Raw genomic sequence first — 16907 nt, forward strand, 5'->3', positions numbered from 1 at the left:
TTCATTTTCTCACATTGCCTAAGGGTTTAGGGGCCCATGTTTTTGAAAGAGTATCAAATGCAAAAAAAACCAAAAATAGATGAGGACTTTGTACTCTGCCTGTGAAGAAAAAGCAGCTGAGGTGTTTTTGTTTTGGTTTTGTTTTTTTGTTTTTTTTTTTATTTTTAAACAAAAATTTCTTTCAGAGGTTGGACAGGAATAAAGGTTCCATTTTTCCTTCCGTTTGGTACTGTGTTAGGGTTTCAGCTACACTTGTCCAATGTCAATACAGAACTGTGTGCTTGATATTTTTTTTTCTTAATGTGTTAGTGGGTGATCTGCTTGGATAAGTCCTACAGATCTGTGGAGTTTTATTTATCACCATAATCACTTCTTTGGATAAGCAGAACTTCAGGTGCGTTTACTCATAAATTTATTTTCCAAGAATTTTTTTTTTCCCCTTTTAAACCATTGAACTTTCTTATGCTTGTGACACATAAGATTTAAGTGTTGTATTTTGGAGAGAGTACTTCCTGATTCTTGACTAAAACTCTGAACACCCACAGGAAAAAAATGTTCCCAAACATTTTTTTGGATATCAAGTTATTTGGATATCAGCTCTGCCCTAGCAAGATACCCAGGCAATGCAAGCATAATAAATAGAGACCACACAGACTTGGAGCATTAAAAATCATCCTGTTGTACAGTATAAAAGGAGGCTTTATCCCACAGCACTTTGGTGTGCATCACTTCTGCACAGCCATCGTGACATAAAAGTTCCTACTGTACTGGGGGAAAAAAAATAAAAGAAAGAAAATTTACTTTTAGTATTAAATTATTGGCTTGGATTAAGTGCAACGCATTCTCTGTCCCAGAAAAACAGTTTTCCAAATAAAAAATTTAAAAAAGTCTGCATGGAAATTTGTAACTGTTTGTCAGTATGTGGAGAACAAATCTACACTCATAAAAACAAGTTAACCACCCTAACAAGTGGGATGTGGAGATTAATAGCAGAGCGTTAGCCCTCCGCAGAGTGGCATGAGATGCAAGACTTCAGGGCTAATTATATAATTTTCCACTATATTAATAAAGCTAATCATCAAGAGATTCCATGAAGACTCAAAAAGAAGCCTTCAATTAGAAATATTTTTAAATCTGCAGAAAAACTTTTAAACTCCTCCTGCTTAATGAGCTTTCACACAGAAAAATTGTTTCAAAGCTGTAGGAGACATGCACCTATTAACAGCCAGGTTTGCCTCTGTGACCACAACGTTGAAAAAGTAACTTTTCTTACACAGCATCATAACATAGTTCATTTTTTTAAATTTACAGAATGAATTAGAAAACTTTGTATTCAAGGAAAACAACAGAAATAGTTAAATAATTGACTTCTTCTAGAATTGACTTCTTCTAGCAAGGCTTTCCTATTAGTGTTTGGTTTTCCCCCGGAAAACCAAGCTAGGAATACATCTTCTGCAGAGAAAGTGGAGAGTACTTGCAATATGAAAGGCAGCCCACAAAACTGCATTTAAGAAATTGTATTGAGGAATAACATCAAAGAGTACAATAGTTAATTAATAAACCCAAACACTGGTGTTTATACCCTGTTAGCCGCTGCCCTGAACAGCAAAAATAGTTTCCCATTTTAAAAGGAGGAAGAAACATACGATGGACTTTCAAAGTATTTTTTCTCTTCCAATGTAAAATTTCATTTAAACCAGTTGTCCTGGGTTGTAAGATATGTGTGTATTCTATTTGGCATCTGTTAGAGGTGGGGAAGTTATCTTCTGTTAATTGGGCAGTTTTCTTTATCTCTTCAGGAACCAATCCTCCCTCTAGGAAATATCTTCTGTTCTGGGCTATTGAGTGTCACCGCATGACTGATAAAATTACATCATCCTGGTGTGGGATGCTCCACCCAGGGGGAGGAGCCAAACATTCTTACCTGGATATAGTCTGACATTTGGAACATGACAGGAGCCTTTTTCCCACTGGTTCCAAGAGGAGCAGAAGACCAGGCCCACCTACACTACCACAGGACCTTCGGAGGAAAACTCCACCCTTCTACAGGATCCCTGCTCCAACAGAACCACAGCTGGCACTCCAGGAGGGCTGCAGCCACCATTGAATGGGACTGCTACCAACACCCTGACCAACAGGGTGTCAGGTTGTAAGGTTGTATTCTGACTCTCTCAGTGTTTTTTTTTTTTGTTGTTTGCACTATTGCATCTGTATTTTAATTTTCCTAATAAAGAACTGTTATTCCCATTCCCATATCTTTGCCTGAGAGCCCCTTAATTTCAAAATTACAATAATTCAGAAGGGATGGGGTTTATATTTTCCATTTCAAGAGAGGTTCCCGTCTTCCTTAGTGGACACCAGACCATTATTTGAAGCCCACAGAGAGAATTCACTGAAGCCAATGAATTTTAGGGGATGTTTAAAGGCTGGGTACCTGTCGATGGATGAAGACCACTGACCCCAGGAGTCTCCAGGTGCCTCCCTGGCGGTCAACGTGGAGCATCCGAAGGATCTGGAGAAAGCGAATCCCCCTGTAAGGAAAGTGAAGCTTTAAAATAAATGCAATAAGCACATAAAAATGCTTGAGGACAATACTGCCTTATCCACCCACAACTGGTTATGTCCACTAACACACTGCTGTGTTCAAGAACTGTGATAGCACTGCCCCTCCCTGGGGTGGCATCTCAGGCTTGAGGCATCTCTGTGTTTAGATCACATTTCATTATAGTCAAATTTCTTCAGAAATATTGACTACGAAAACAATTATTTAATGGGAAAACAAACCAAGTTAGAGAAAACCTGATATAATTTCTATAATTCCAAACTTTAAATACCTCCTTTCCAAGGAAAACTTCAAGCTTTGCTAACATAAATGTAAGCAAACCTTTTTCTCTATTTGCCAAAAGCAGAATATGAATCAAACATGGCATTACTGAAATCCTTGTCATGTGAGTTACTGAAATATTTCTGATATCAATGGAAATAGATAGTGTCCTATGTGTTTTAGGAGAATAACTAAATCAATCATAAGCTCCAAATATTTTCAACTAAATACAAGTAATTATCAATATGGTTCTTCAGCACAATTTTATTTCATGGAAATATTTCATTTAGTTGCTCTTTTGACAAGGAATTTTGTTTGCCTACAGTCATCTTACCGTCTTATCACTGAAACAAACCAGTGGAAAGCAGGAAAGGATGAACACTGAATTCATGTACCTGAAAATTTTTCACTGAAAGTATTTTTGGCTCTTTTTAGCAATCTTCAAGATTTTTTTTTGTGGATGTAGGTTTTTATTTTTAATTCATACTTGCCTGACCTTGCTGGCTTTTCAGTGGAGCAATGATAACACTGCAGGGATGTGAGTTAAGGTTCAGAGAGCATTCTGAGGCGTAGGACAGTGACTCTGGACTCAGCACTGGGAAAGGCTTCACTGAGTCCTTCCTATGCTTCTAGTTAAATTTTAAAACCCCAACCCTTGGAATTTCCTCATGCACCTTCCTCTTTTCCTATAGGAGCTGATATTCCTGCTGCCTGGGCGGAGTCTTTACCATCAGGTAAGGATGAATGTTCTACGGTAAGAATTACCTTAAAAACATTCTGTACACATAGTTCTCCCCAGTGTTTGCATACACATCTGGACAGTTTAGACAGTACTGGACATTCCCACTTCCCAGTTATTCCACTGCACTGGGAAGCAGAGTTTTGTGACAAAATATGCAGCACATCTTGGAAGTCAGGTTAGGAGTAGGAAGTACACCTACTGCTTATCATTCTTCTGTTTACTCACTTCACCTCCCAAAACAAGCCTGCAGTACTTGATGCAAGCTGAACAAACACTGTGTACATCAAATGTTTCTGCTCCATGCACAGTGTGAGTTACTCATGCCAAACAAATCCACCAAAGCATAATTACTCTTTAAACAAAGTAATTACTCATACCCAAAAAGCACCCAGTTAAGCACTGTCTGGATTACTTCTTAAATAAACCCATGATCTGTAATTCTCTGTAACTGTCTCAGAGAGACAGTTGTTTGATGTTTTAAATAGGACACAATGTTTCATTTTTTCCACTTGGCTTCAGCATTCCCACCATTTTTCGTTTGCCTTGTTCCTGCACTCGTTTCCCAACCAGTCACAAGCACAACAGCACCCAGTCCCCCAGTGCTTCAATGGAGTAACTTTCCCTGTGTTAGGAAAATCAGACATGCAGTTAAATTGGGAATTAGGCAAATCAGATACACACCTAACAACCTCTGTGGTAGTGAAGAGCTGCAGTGACAGCAGAACCTACCTTATTGCAGAGGTGGCAAACACCTGCCCATTAGATCCTATGCTCAGAACAATAATTGAGGCTACTACCACAATCAGGTCTGTTAAACAAACAAACAAACAAAAGAAGAAAGAATGCATTATTTTGGTTTTTTGGTTTGGTTTTTTCTTTGTTGTTGTTTTTTTTCTTTGTTTTTTTGGGGTTTTTTTTTTTGTCTCAGCATTAAAAAAACCCACAACAAATACAGACTAAGAAAAGCACTTCAAAAAAAGAAATTGTTAGCTAAAATTTGGTGGGCATGTTAAGTCTATGTGATAGTTTCACATCAAAACCCCAGTGGCTACAGTTTCTTCCAGGATGAATTCAGTAACAGACCTTTCAAAGAACCCGATGGATTAGGCTGCTTGCCACAAAAAATGCAAAGGCATTTGTGCACCCTAGAAATGAACCCATATTTTGGCTCAAGGCTTCTGATCCAAGAGGAAATGCAAGGGTTTTCACCACACAATAATGAAATCCATGAAGTGAAATATCATGCATACATACACACATACACTTGGTTTGAAAGCTGTATCAAAGCTGTGAAGCCAAGCTTTCAAACCTAATGGAACTGTCAGAAGAAAGGCTGGCTAAAACAAATCAAAATTGTTAGTTTACTTTGTGATACTGTCTTTATTTGTATGAAAAAATAATTGTTTCCAGAGTTCTTTTTTTGTTTTGTTTTGTTTCCACAACTCTGCAGTTTACACAGTTCCAGCTTTATACAAAGCAAATGATGGACTGAGTTTACAATTGAGACAACATCCCTTATTTTCCCTCATCCCAGTTCAGTGAGCATGTCAATTTCTTTTAATTACTGAACCTTGCTGTAACATTATTCTGAGAAGATTTTTTTTTAAATTTCCTTACAGGCATTTCTGTGGTGAACCTCTTTAGAGCATCTAAATGCTCTCCTTTCAAATTCTAACCAAAAACTAAAGGATAGTATTATAAACAGGTAGCAAATGGAGGCAGAACAAGGAAAAATGTTGGTAAACCTTCCTTTGCCACTTTGTAACAGGCAGCACTTTATTCTTCAGAGCACTTAACATTATAGAGCACTTCAAAACTCCAGCCCTGCTGCCTTCACTTGCAGCTGTGAGGGCTCAGAACCTCTGCAACCCAACTCAAAGTCTTCCTTTGGACATCCAGAAAATGAGGCCCACTTGTGAGAACTGATTTTAACCAACTTTCCATGGGATGCCTGGGCAAGAGGCAGGATGGGATCCAACCTGAGCAGCAACAACAGTTTCCTTCAGCAAGGTTAACTTTTTTTTTCCCTCTCCTTTTAAACATTCTCCTGCCTCATTTAAAACCATGTAATTGCTGCAACAAGTACTGCAGAAGTTCCATAACCAACAGCATCCTTCACTCTCTGAGTGGAATTAATTTCCAGTCTGATTTTTGCTGTAAAACCTGGATTCCTCCTCAAGGGAAAGCACACAGTCAGTTTAAATACTGTACTACACTAATTGTGCATGTATGAAAGTGAAAATGAAAATTAAAATGAAAATGAAAATTAATAAGGAGAGGGATGAGGCTACAGAAAGAGCTTCCATTTGGGATTAATCTTAGCTTTTCAATGCCTGACTGCAAACTCTTTTATGCTGTTCCTTTATCATGTATGTGTGTGAATGCATATTTGTAAACACTGGAATTTAGGGTGGGTCTTCTTCCCATCACATCATAACACAGATCTTTGCCCTTTAGCAAATGATGCATCATGTCTTTACTACATTGTCAGACATACACATCTCCATCTGAAGACAGAGATGGAGTGAAAGGTGAAAAAGACTGATGTTTAGAAAAGGAGTTCAACCAAGTAGTGAGAGTAAAAGAGATTTTTTCATTTGCACTTTCTTCTTTTCTGAAAGTGTTCTTCCTGCTAGAGATATTTCTTTTTATTTCTTTTTCTGCAAACATGTTCTTCTATTTCTGCTTCTCCTCTGTTTCTAGTTTTCATTCCAGTTTCCAGTGCTTAGATTTCCCTTATTAATCCTAATTTACTGGTCCAAACAGCCTTATTTTACAGCCTAGACCTTCAGCATATCCTGCCCTTTCTCTGACACTTTTCAATACCACATATTTCCAGCCCCTGCTGATTTCCCTTCAAGCTCCTGGTTGCTTGTCAATCTCTTTAAATGTTCCTCTCCCAGACCTTTGCATCATAATCCACCTCCCATCTTTTTACTGAGCCTGTGTGTCCCAGAACATTCCTTCTGCCTCAGCCTGGGATTTTCCATGTTGAACTTGCTAAGAACTAATCCAAATTTTAGCAGGAACAGAATCCCATAAAAGAAATCTCCCTGCTGTCAAAGAAATTTTAGTGGATTTTTTTTTTCTAAATTTAAAATAAAGACTTTCATATTAATGAAGAAATAAAACAAATGTTTTACATTCTGTTCTAATCCTTGAATTTTTTTTCCAGTGTTTGTATTTTATTCATTGATTTGAAAGTAATAGGCTGAGTCAGTAGGATTCTATCATTCCCAGCAAAGGTATTTCCCAAGTTTATCTTGTTCTGTCAGTGCAGACATTTTTCCAGCTGCATTTGATGTGGAAAAGCAAATCTTGATTTCCAATCTATTATATCCTTAGGGGAATTTCAAAGGTTAAATGAAGCACTGACACTGAGTGCACAACCAGCTATAGACATTCTTAGCTTTTCTTAACAAAACCCACCATGTCTTCCCCAGGGGCTCCAATGCAAACATGAATATTTGCTGTGGTAGTACCAAAATACCAGCAGAGAGAACCCCTTGAAATCACAGTTCAGTGAAACTATCACTTTCTCTAATATACCAACCTAAGAAACACTTATTAATTGAGAGGAAAATCAAGAACACATTAGGAGTAAAAACAATTCCTTACGGGCCTCATGGTTACATCACAAAAACAGACCAGCTCCAGAAGAAGATGAAGAATTTGTTTGTACCCAAGGAAGGATTTTGTGTTCAAAATCTTGCCAGTTTCCTGCAATTACCCAAGGTTTAGTCATTTTTTTTCACTTTATAGTCCTGCCTTTCTAAGGTTGATGTCTGCCTTAGATATATTTTAAGTGTTCTAGCAACCCAAAAGAAGAGAAATCACAAAGCAGATAAATGCTTGAGGGGTAGACGTAGCTCAGAACTGCAACAAGGCCCCTGCAGAAATGGACATTTTTATTTACAACAAGCAGGAGGGTTGCAAAAGAGTTTAAAACTTACCAATGATGGATATTGGCTTCCTGGCAAACCGGATCCTCCCCTGGAAGCCAACATATTTACTCCTGCAGCCTGCAGACCACAACCGGACCAGGTACTCAGCACCAAAAAAAACCACCAGAACTATTTCCTAACACAGTGAAAAGGGGGAAGAGATCAGAGTTGAGTTTTTTCATTATAAGTACAGCTTGCACATCTAATTTATTCACAGGACTAATACAAATGAGCTTGTTGAGATAGATGATGCAATAAAAACGATTTAGCCTGATCTGTTGACTTTTTGCATGCATATGCCAGGCAGTAAATAAAAGGGAGAGATAATCAGTTCCTGAATGTGATTTGCATGAATAAACAGATGGTTTAAGCTCCATTCCATCAGTATATCATAAGGAAAACCACAACATTATTCTTCTTTTGTTTTGACACTTCCTTCCCCACCTGGGTTGCCCTCCTCTGGACACGCTCTCATGTTCTGATGTCCTTCTTCTATTGAGACACCAAAACTGCCCCCAGGACTCCAGGTGGGGCTGCACCAGTGCAGAGCAGGGTGGGGCAATCCCCTCCCTCCATCCCTGTGCACCCCAGGACACAGGTGACCCCTCTGGCTGCCAGGGCACACTGGTGACCGACATTGAACTTGCATCAAAACCCCCAGATCTCTCTGTGCAGGGCTGCTCTCCAGCCTCTTGTCCCACAGCTTGTAGGTATAACCAGACAGGCTCATCTCAGGGGGACAGTAAAGCTCTTGCTTTTGTGCATTTCCATACAGTTGGTGATTGCCCAGCTCTCTGGTCTATCCAGGTCTCTCTGTGAGGCCTCTGTACCCTGGAGGAACTCACAGCTCTTCCCCAGTCCAGTACAGCTGTCAAACTAACTTAATGTGCATTTGATTTCTGAGTCTTGACCACTTAAAAAACATACTGGAGAGCACTGGCTGCAAAGTTGAGCCCTGGGGTCCCCCCCAGTGACTGAGTGCCAGGCTGGTGTGACCCTGCTTGCTGCAACTCTTTGAGCCAACTGCTCGTCCAGGGTACCATGGGCTTGTTGAGCTGTGTGCCTGAGCATTTATCCACAAGCATTCAGTGACAGGATCAAAAGTTTTGCTGAAATAAAAAAAAAACCCAAACCCCACATTTTCTGACTTACCTTGGTCAACTATGGAAAAATTTGAGTTGTTTAAGCATGACTTTCCCCCATGAACTTGTGCTGGCTGTACATGGTTGTACATGTACAATGACTGTGTTGTCTCTTGAGTGTTTTTCAATAATTCCCAAAACAACTTTCTCCGTAATTTTACCAGGCACTGCAATGAGACTGACAGGTCTGAAATCACCAGGCACTTCCTTCTTGTCCTTGAAAACAGGGACAATATTTGCCAGCTTTCAGTTTACTAGGACCTCTCCAGACTCTCAAAACCACTGAAAAAAAATTGAGTGAGGTCCCACAATGACATCTGCCAGGCCTTTCAGTATCCTGGGATGGATCCCACCAAGCCCCATGATTTATGCACATCCAGCTGTAGTAGCAAGCCTCAAACAAACTCAGGGTGGACTGAGATTTTATCATCCCCCAACAGTCATGGTTTTCCAACAGAACTCCAGACTTCCCAGGGCCCATCGTTGTTGAAGGCAGAAGTGAAGAGGACATTAAATGTCTGCTTTGTCTATGTGGCTATTTTGGGGTGACCAATCTGGTGAAGCCATGGCCCAATGCTATTTCTGATTCCCCTTTTGCTATGAACATATTTGTAAAAGCCCCTTTTAATGTCTTTGCCAGTGCTGGCCTGCTTGGACTCCAACTGAGCTTTGGCTGCACTAATTTTCTCCCTACCTTGGGGACAGAATATCTTCCCATGTCACCCAGCCCCCCTAGAAGATCCCCGCTCAGCCAAGATGGTCTTCTGGCCAGCTTTGCTTGGCTTCCAACCCTTTGGAATTGCCTGTTCCTGTGCTCTTAGGAGATGGCCTTGAGAAGGTGACCAGCACTCAGAGTCCCCAGTAACTCCAAGAGCAGGTTCCCTAGAGACTTTACTAACCAGCCTCTACTGCTCTCCATACATCCAGGATCCAAATTTTGCTGACAGCATCTCTTCTATCACCAGCTTTTGAAACTGGGCTCCTTCAAGGTCACCATGACCAAGACACAACCACCAGCCATCACTTTGCCCACAAGTCCCTCATAAACAACAAATCTTGGAGGACACCCTTCCTAGTTGACCACCTGGGCCAGGAAGTTCTCTTCAACATGCTCAGAAATCTCCTGGACCTGTTTGAGTCCTCTTTGTGATATTCCCAGTTGATTTCTGGGAAGATAAAATCACCCATAAGGATTGGTGACAAAGGTGAGCTGTATATCCAACATGTAAATAAATTAATTATCAATATTTTAATACTGCTCTCCCCTCTTCAGCACTGCATTGTGAAGCACTCGTGCATGACCAAGGATGGGTGTACTTTGAAATACTTCTAAAGAAAGCAGATTAGTGAAGATCAAAACGTGGGCAGATTCACAGAGGTCTTTGTTCCCCCCTTCCTTGTTTTCCTCTCTGTTGCAGCGTGGTAGCACAACCCAAGCACAGCTTCTAGGATTTGTTCCAACCCAAACTGTACCCAGTAATTCAGAGTCACCAAACACCTACTGCATGAGTTACAGCTTTGGAAAATGTTTGCATTTTAACTTGAACGTGCTCTCAATCTGCACCTGAGGGATTCTAAAGCACCCAAAAATCAAAACACACTTAAATCACAACTTTCACTGAATGACAATACCAACTTGATTTTAAAACTGACATTCTATGGCTCAAGAGAGGCCAAAATATTTCAAAGCTGAAAAAAAAATATAAGAAAAAACTCTACACTAATACACAAAAATTCATGTTAGTTTTGATTTTTAACAAAGTTAGGTTAACATTTCTGTGTTCACTTCTGCCTCCTTGTTTTGCCTGGAATGAGAACTAAGAAAATATGCACAGTCTTCTCTTTTTTGCATGGCACTTTGAGCCTGAATAAGCCAAGGGTTAGTACAAAACTAAGAAAGCTTACAGCCATTTTTGAGGGAGAAGCACAAGAAAATACACAGCAAATTAACTACCCAAGTTTCATTTTTTAGTGTGTGTATTATCAAGAGCATCGACAAGTAATTTTAGGTTTGCATCCTGTCTACAGTCTAAATAGAAATATTTATTCAAGTATAATAGTCAAATCAAATTGTAAGAACAATCTGCAAAGGAAAAGAATTGCATTTCTGGAATCTTGCAAGATACTCTCTCACTTATTAAATTATCTACATTTTTAGAAGGTTGTTGGTATCATCACTCTAGCATTTTGTTTTTCTCCTTAGGAATCTCTAAGTTCCACTAAAGGAAGCAGAGCACTGTTTATGACAGGGCAAGAATCATTTTCATGGACCTGTATGTTACAATTCCTTTTGGTGAAAAGCTGCATAGAAAGGATCAATCAGAGAAGTGCCAAGGAAGCAAAAACTTCTTAGAATTGCCCTGATTATCTTCTGAGGACACTTTTAAAAGCTAAATTAAAACTACATCTGGCCTGAGGGTATTTTATTATCAGAACCCATCTTGGTTATATCCAGAAAACCTTGATGAAGTCAACAAGGGTGCACAGTCCATGGAAAGGAAAAATAAATTGTTGACAGGAAGGAGGAAAAGGAGGAAGTTACATCTTCAACAAATTTGACATTAATTACTAATCACAGTTCATTTTGTCCTGGACAAGTGTCCACATTACCAAACCACAGCCATTAACACATTTGTTGGCAGCCTCAGACAGGCCAAAGACCAAAAAAGCATGGAAACTGGACAAACATCACAGCTCTGCAGGTGGTCCCTCAAAAAACAAGGAAGATTGTGACATTTACACTCTTGTTGTGTGGACTCCTAATGCAAGATAGGAGCAATCCATTTGCAGAGCTGCCGAGGCTGATCAATCTTCACCTCACTAAATTCACCTTCAAAAGAATGCCCTAACCTCCCTCCTTTTCCTCTTCTACACATAAACACTTTTCAGAGCCTTAAATTTATTGCCTCACATTTACCTTCTGGTAAAAGGAAAAAAAACAAACCCAGCGATTTTCTGTAAAGTCAGAAAAAAGTATTAATTCTCACTATAATGGTAACAAATGATGGTGAGAACTTGTGGACAAAATATGAACCAGAACAAAATCAGCAGAAACAATCTGCAAATGAAATTTACATCCGTGTGTCAGTTTGAGATCGTTCTCCAGCCTTCTGCAATTTTCCAGAACCCTTGCTTTCAAAATGGGATTACACTCACAAGCAACCCACAAACCCTTTTGATTTTGGCTCTCAGCAGTGTTTTTCCCCTTCTCCTGGAAGTGGTCAAGGAAGAAATGCATGATGAAGGATTCTGAGCAGATTTAATAGACCTGAAAAGCAGCTTGGCATCAACAGAAAGCCAGGGATGAACTCCTCTAATGAAACCGAAACCAAAAATAATGAGTAGGAACAAACCATTATTCATAAAAATGAGACCCATATCAGAGTTGATTCTTCACACTCACATGTCACAGTCTCTTCCTGTTTTGATTGTGGCAACTCAAATTGCCACAGGAATACCAACAAATGAATTTAATTACAGATTTTAAACTAGGTCTGTGCTATCTAACACCTCTGCTAAAGTCAGTAGCAGCATTCCATTACTCCGTGCTACTCCCTCTTGTCTGGGGGAAAGACTTAATGCACATAAGGACTATAATAGTCCTTGCCCTTAAATTAATTTCATCTTTGAAATTTTTTTTTACTTTTCTGAAGTCTATCCACTGCATAAATCTTCCGTCCCTCCACCAAATTGATAATAAAATAATACATGGTTGTGTTTATGCTATTTTTAGTATAATTTCATTCTATTAATTTAATGAAAAATATGCAAAAATAAGCTTAAAGGGAAATATTTATACAAATAACTTCCCCCCGTATCTAATTCAATCAATCAAATAAAAAACCCTTGTGGAAAAGCCATCAACTTTTTATCCAAGAATGTCATTGATGACCAAATTAAAAAATGCCTGCATTAACACAGAAACCCAACACTTTTACACAGGCATGTGTGTGTGTGTGTGTGTGTGTAAATTAAATATATAGCCTGGAATTTATAATTTATCCCAGTTTGGTTATGGATAACTGCACTGGGGAAGCAGGAGAGGGAAGTTCGCTGGAGTGATTAAAGTGCACACATGAAAAAGAAGGGTATTTTCTCAGCTGCAGCTGTGTTTTAGGTGGAGAGCACACACAAGGCTCTCTTCACTTTTTTTATTGGAATATTTAGGTGCTGGGGTAAAAGGAGGAAGTGGGATGGCTAAATGAATAGTGTGTTCTCACGGAGATTCAATCAAGGAATGGCAGCTCCAGACAATGAAGCCTCAGAAAGAGGCATAAAGGTTTAATAGTCCAAATGTTTGCACACGTGTACTTATGTCCCAAATTTAATCTGATAACCTGTCTTCAAGGTTTGCCAGTCCTTACAGTTGAAAATGTCCATTTAGTGACCTGTTCAGTTTAACAGCTACTCAAATGCCATGAAAACCTACTGATACTGAGAATGTTTCTTTTCTACCCATCATGCTGGCTCTTGCAAAGATGAGAGATGTCCTGTGTGAAAATTGAATACCCAATATACAGAAGAAAAAACGCCAAATGCTGCTAAGTGTCCTATAGTACCATTAACTTACTCACACTTCCAACTTTTAGGTGAAACCAATGCACTCAAAGGCTGTTGTTTGGATACAAGTGGATTTAACTTTTCATTAAAAATACACTTCCATGCACACCTGACAAATATGCTGAATTTGCTGACTTCCTACCAGGACTATGCTTGTTTTTCATTTTATTGCTGTTTGCTGTTTCCTGCATGGAATGAAGCTGTACACTCCTGAGGGAAGCACAGGGTGCTCCCCCCATGACAGCCACGTTCAAGTGAGCTGGGTGAGTTACAGAGGAAGAGTTATTTTTTTCATTCTAATTAAGCAGGTAACAATTTTTCTCCAAAGAAAATCAGCTATTTTTGACAAGAACTCTTTACTCAATTGCTTCATTCTGAAAGATACCACTAAGGTACATAATCAAATAGAGAATTATTAAGATTCAGTAAGTTAGTGCCCAAAATTCTAATTTCTCTGTAGATCCACAGAAACCTTCCAGCTCCCCCCAGCACATCCCTGAAGGGACCACCTCTGGTAGGTGGTGAAGGGTTTAGCTTTGCTCCTGGAGTGGAATCAATCCAATGTGAATATGCACTTCAGAATTTTAAATCATTACTTCCATGCTTTTTAATCTTTTGATTTGGGAGGGTGTCAGTATTCTCAGGAGGGGAACTGAAAAAATCCTGCATGTGTCTCTCCACCTTCCCCTCACTCCCAAGAAATGTTTCTCAAGTCACTTGGCCACATCCTAAAACCCCTTTGCACAGAGAACTCCACTGAGCTCCAGTGAGTCAAACTTGACTAAGGGAATTACGAGTTGGCTCTTTGTTAATTGGCTTTGTTAATCAGCCTTACTTACTGCAGATGGATTTCTATTTCAGACATTTGAAAAGCACAGAGCAATCATTGAGTGTGTTCTGTGGTGCATTAGGCACAAGGTAATATAACCCACAGGAATAACTGAATTATAATTCACACTGAGAAGTTTGAGAGCTGCATTTGATTCCAGAAAAACAATGGCAACTCAGCAAGATCACTCAGCAGACAACTTGAGCTTATACAATGTGTTGAAAGACGTGTGGACTCAGTTTTTTTTTCCTAATATGTTTTATGTATGAAAAATATTCCATCTCTATTTTAATAATGCTTTGTACTGTTATAATATAATATTCCCAATCTATTTTTTCATCTTCCAACAAGAAGCTCAGAAAGAAACAGGGATTTTCTTCCTTGCTTTCTCTCTCAGAAGTTTACAGGAGTAAAAGAATACAGGAAATGCTTATGAGCCATAAGTTCCTTTTTATTCATATGTATTCTGCACTCACAGGGTCTGGCTCTACCACAGTACACAGAAATTAATGTATTTTCTCCTGAGGCAGTCTAGCTGTCAGTGCCTTTATGGGACTGCACACCTCATGAACACCTGCTGTCACCCAGGGAATGTACACTGCACAAATACCACAAAATGCCATGAATTATTATGGGATACCCTGTAAGAAGTCCATTATCAGATGTAAGAAACAGTGTGGTGAGGCAAGGAGGAAGAGCACCTGTGAACTACATGTATTGCACTATCCAATGATCACCTTATCAAACAGGCCTGGGGAAGGCCCTAAGTGTTCAAGCAATATGGCAAAGACCACATTTAGAATTATAAACTGGCACAGAGGCAGGAAATAGGTAAAAATTCCACCTTTTTTACTTTCTAATGCTGACTGCTTTGATGGGATGGATAAAACAACCTCAAACCTATTAGAATACATTCACATAAATCACGGAGACTACTCAATTAAGCTTTTTGCAGGCTTGTTTCTCCTCTGCTACAGGTTGGAGCTGACCCAACAGCTACACAGCTTAGATGGGAGATGGGGCAAAACCAGAGACAAACAAAAAGCAACAGAAGAGCTCCTCCACTGCAGACAGGAAGTCCTCAGTGGAGGAAGAGAAAGAGAAAAGAGAAAAAGCCACCCTGATGTCCAGTTCAGAACCAGAGCAGTTTAACAGTGACATGCCTTAGGTGGCTTAAGTAAGTTAATTATCATTTGGCACTCTGAAGTTTGAGTACTTTGGGCAGCCTTGCTTATATTTAGAGCAGGAGGATGTGTGTGTTCATGGCACGTGATGCAGAAAAAAATCATATAAACCCAAACCTGAGCAGTGACTTTGGCACAGCCACGAAACAACAAGGACCCATCTGCAGCCAAAAATCTTCCACAAGATCCTCCTCCTAAACACAGCCACAAGGTGAGTCTCTGGCCTGAAAAAACTTGGGCACCAGCTGGTGTGAGAACCTCTGATTTCACATCTCAGCCTTTGCTCCCACAGAATCTGCAAGCATGGGAGTGCTAATCCACACTAAATGGAGTCACTACATGAGAATTTCCAGCAACCAAGAGGGCAGTAAGGACTGACAATAGAGGCAACAAGTGAGGACTCTGAAAAGAGAGTCTCTGAGGGAATTGTGTACCCTCTGGGGCAGTGAACTACAGGTGTTCATGTGTTTGGGAGAGATGCCAGTGCTTTTTCCAGCAAAGAAAGGAAATTCTTCTGTATATTGGGTCTTCTATTTTTCCTTTTCCAGAGGAAAGCAGATGCATAAAGTCTGTCTCCAAAAGGGAGGTACCACAGGGCCTGAACTCATCAGTTGAATCAAGATGATTTATAGCAAAACCAGTCTATTTTCTCCAAGTTAAGAATACACTCAGTATTCTTAAATTTAAAAAGTAATTGACATCAAAATACTAAATCAGACAAAACTTTTCCCTTACTCCTGTAACACTATCATTATACAAATTGTATGTTTATTGTGCTGTTACAGTGTGTAAAAACATCATATGTATGATGAAAATAATATTTTGTTGTTGTTTTTAGACTGGCACAGTTAGTGCAAGTTGTTCCACAAGCTAAGAAGCTCTCTTTTTGCAAGGTCTTTTGCAATTAAATAAAAATAAAAATTGGTCTTTTAGAAACTACCATGGTGACCTCTCCTGGTAGAAAAATATATGACCTCTAACCATGAAAACAGATTAAGGCTCAAAGGAGGTACACCTGGCCCATTTTATAGTTTATTTTTTCATTCCATATCCTGAAAGATCTAGATGCCATTTACAAACCAAAACTGAGACACAAACTACTAGATCATCAAGAAAACATTACAGCCTCTTGCTGGAGAGGCAAAAGCCTGATCAAGAGGCCTTGGCAATTTTTAGAAACACTTTTTCAACAGAAAAATCATAGAATCAGATAAAATTATAACTGTATTATTAGAGAATTAAAACTTGAGACAAAATGGGAGGATAAAATGCTACCTAAACCTGGGTAAACTGGGAAGGAAACTCAGCTGTAACTCAGGATCATCTTGAGTATTGAAAATACTTTATTCACAACTCTGCCTTGTTCCACTGCACTTGTTTCCCCACACACTGCACAAGAACTTTTTAATGCATCATCTCCTAAGTACTGCTGGATAGACCAGTGAGAAATCTTCCTCTGGTGCAGATACAGGACCAAGAAAGGCTGGAAAAGCTACAGATTCATTTTCATACCACACTACAGGCACAATCTGAACAAAAACCAATGGTACATGCATTTAAGCTTTGTACATTGTTAAATAGGATGCACACTGCCATTGTGATCCATTTTTAACAGTAGTGGAAACTCCAGGCTTCTCTCTGCAAGTATAAAAGATTCAGAAAGAGCTGTGTTCTTCATTACC

At 39.4% G+C, this 16907-nt stretch overlaps 1 protein-coding gene across 1 annotated transcript in view; it reads right to left on the minus strand.

The window, feature by feature from the left end:
* Positions 1-16907, minus strand: part of LOC136556524 (potassium voltage-gated channel subfamily KQT member 1-like) — a 410734-nt gene that overhangs the window by 375668 nt on the left and 18159 nt on the right. The window contains exons 3-5 of the mRNA XM_066549787.1: positions 7520-7646; positions 4296-4374; positions 2435-2531 (exon numbers count right to left, since the gene is read on the minus strand). Of these exons, the coding sequence (XP_066405884.1) occupies positions 2435-2531; positions 4296-4374; positions 7520-7646 (303 nt within the window). The remainder of the gene's footprint in view (positions 1-2434; positions 2532-4295; positions 4375-7519; positions 7647-16907) is intronic.

Source organism: Molothrus aeneus, chromosome 5 (genome assembly GCF_037042795.1).
Source record: "Molothrus aeneus isolate 106 chromosome 5, BPBGC_Maene_1.0, whole genome shotgun sequence".
In the NCBI taxonomy this organism is placed as follows: domain Eukaryota; kingdom Metazoa; phylum Chordata; class Aves; order Passeriformes; family Icteridae; genus Molothrus; species Molothrus aeneus.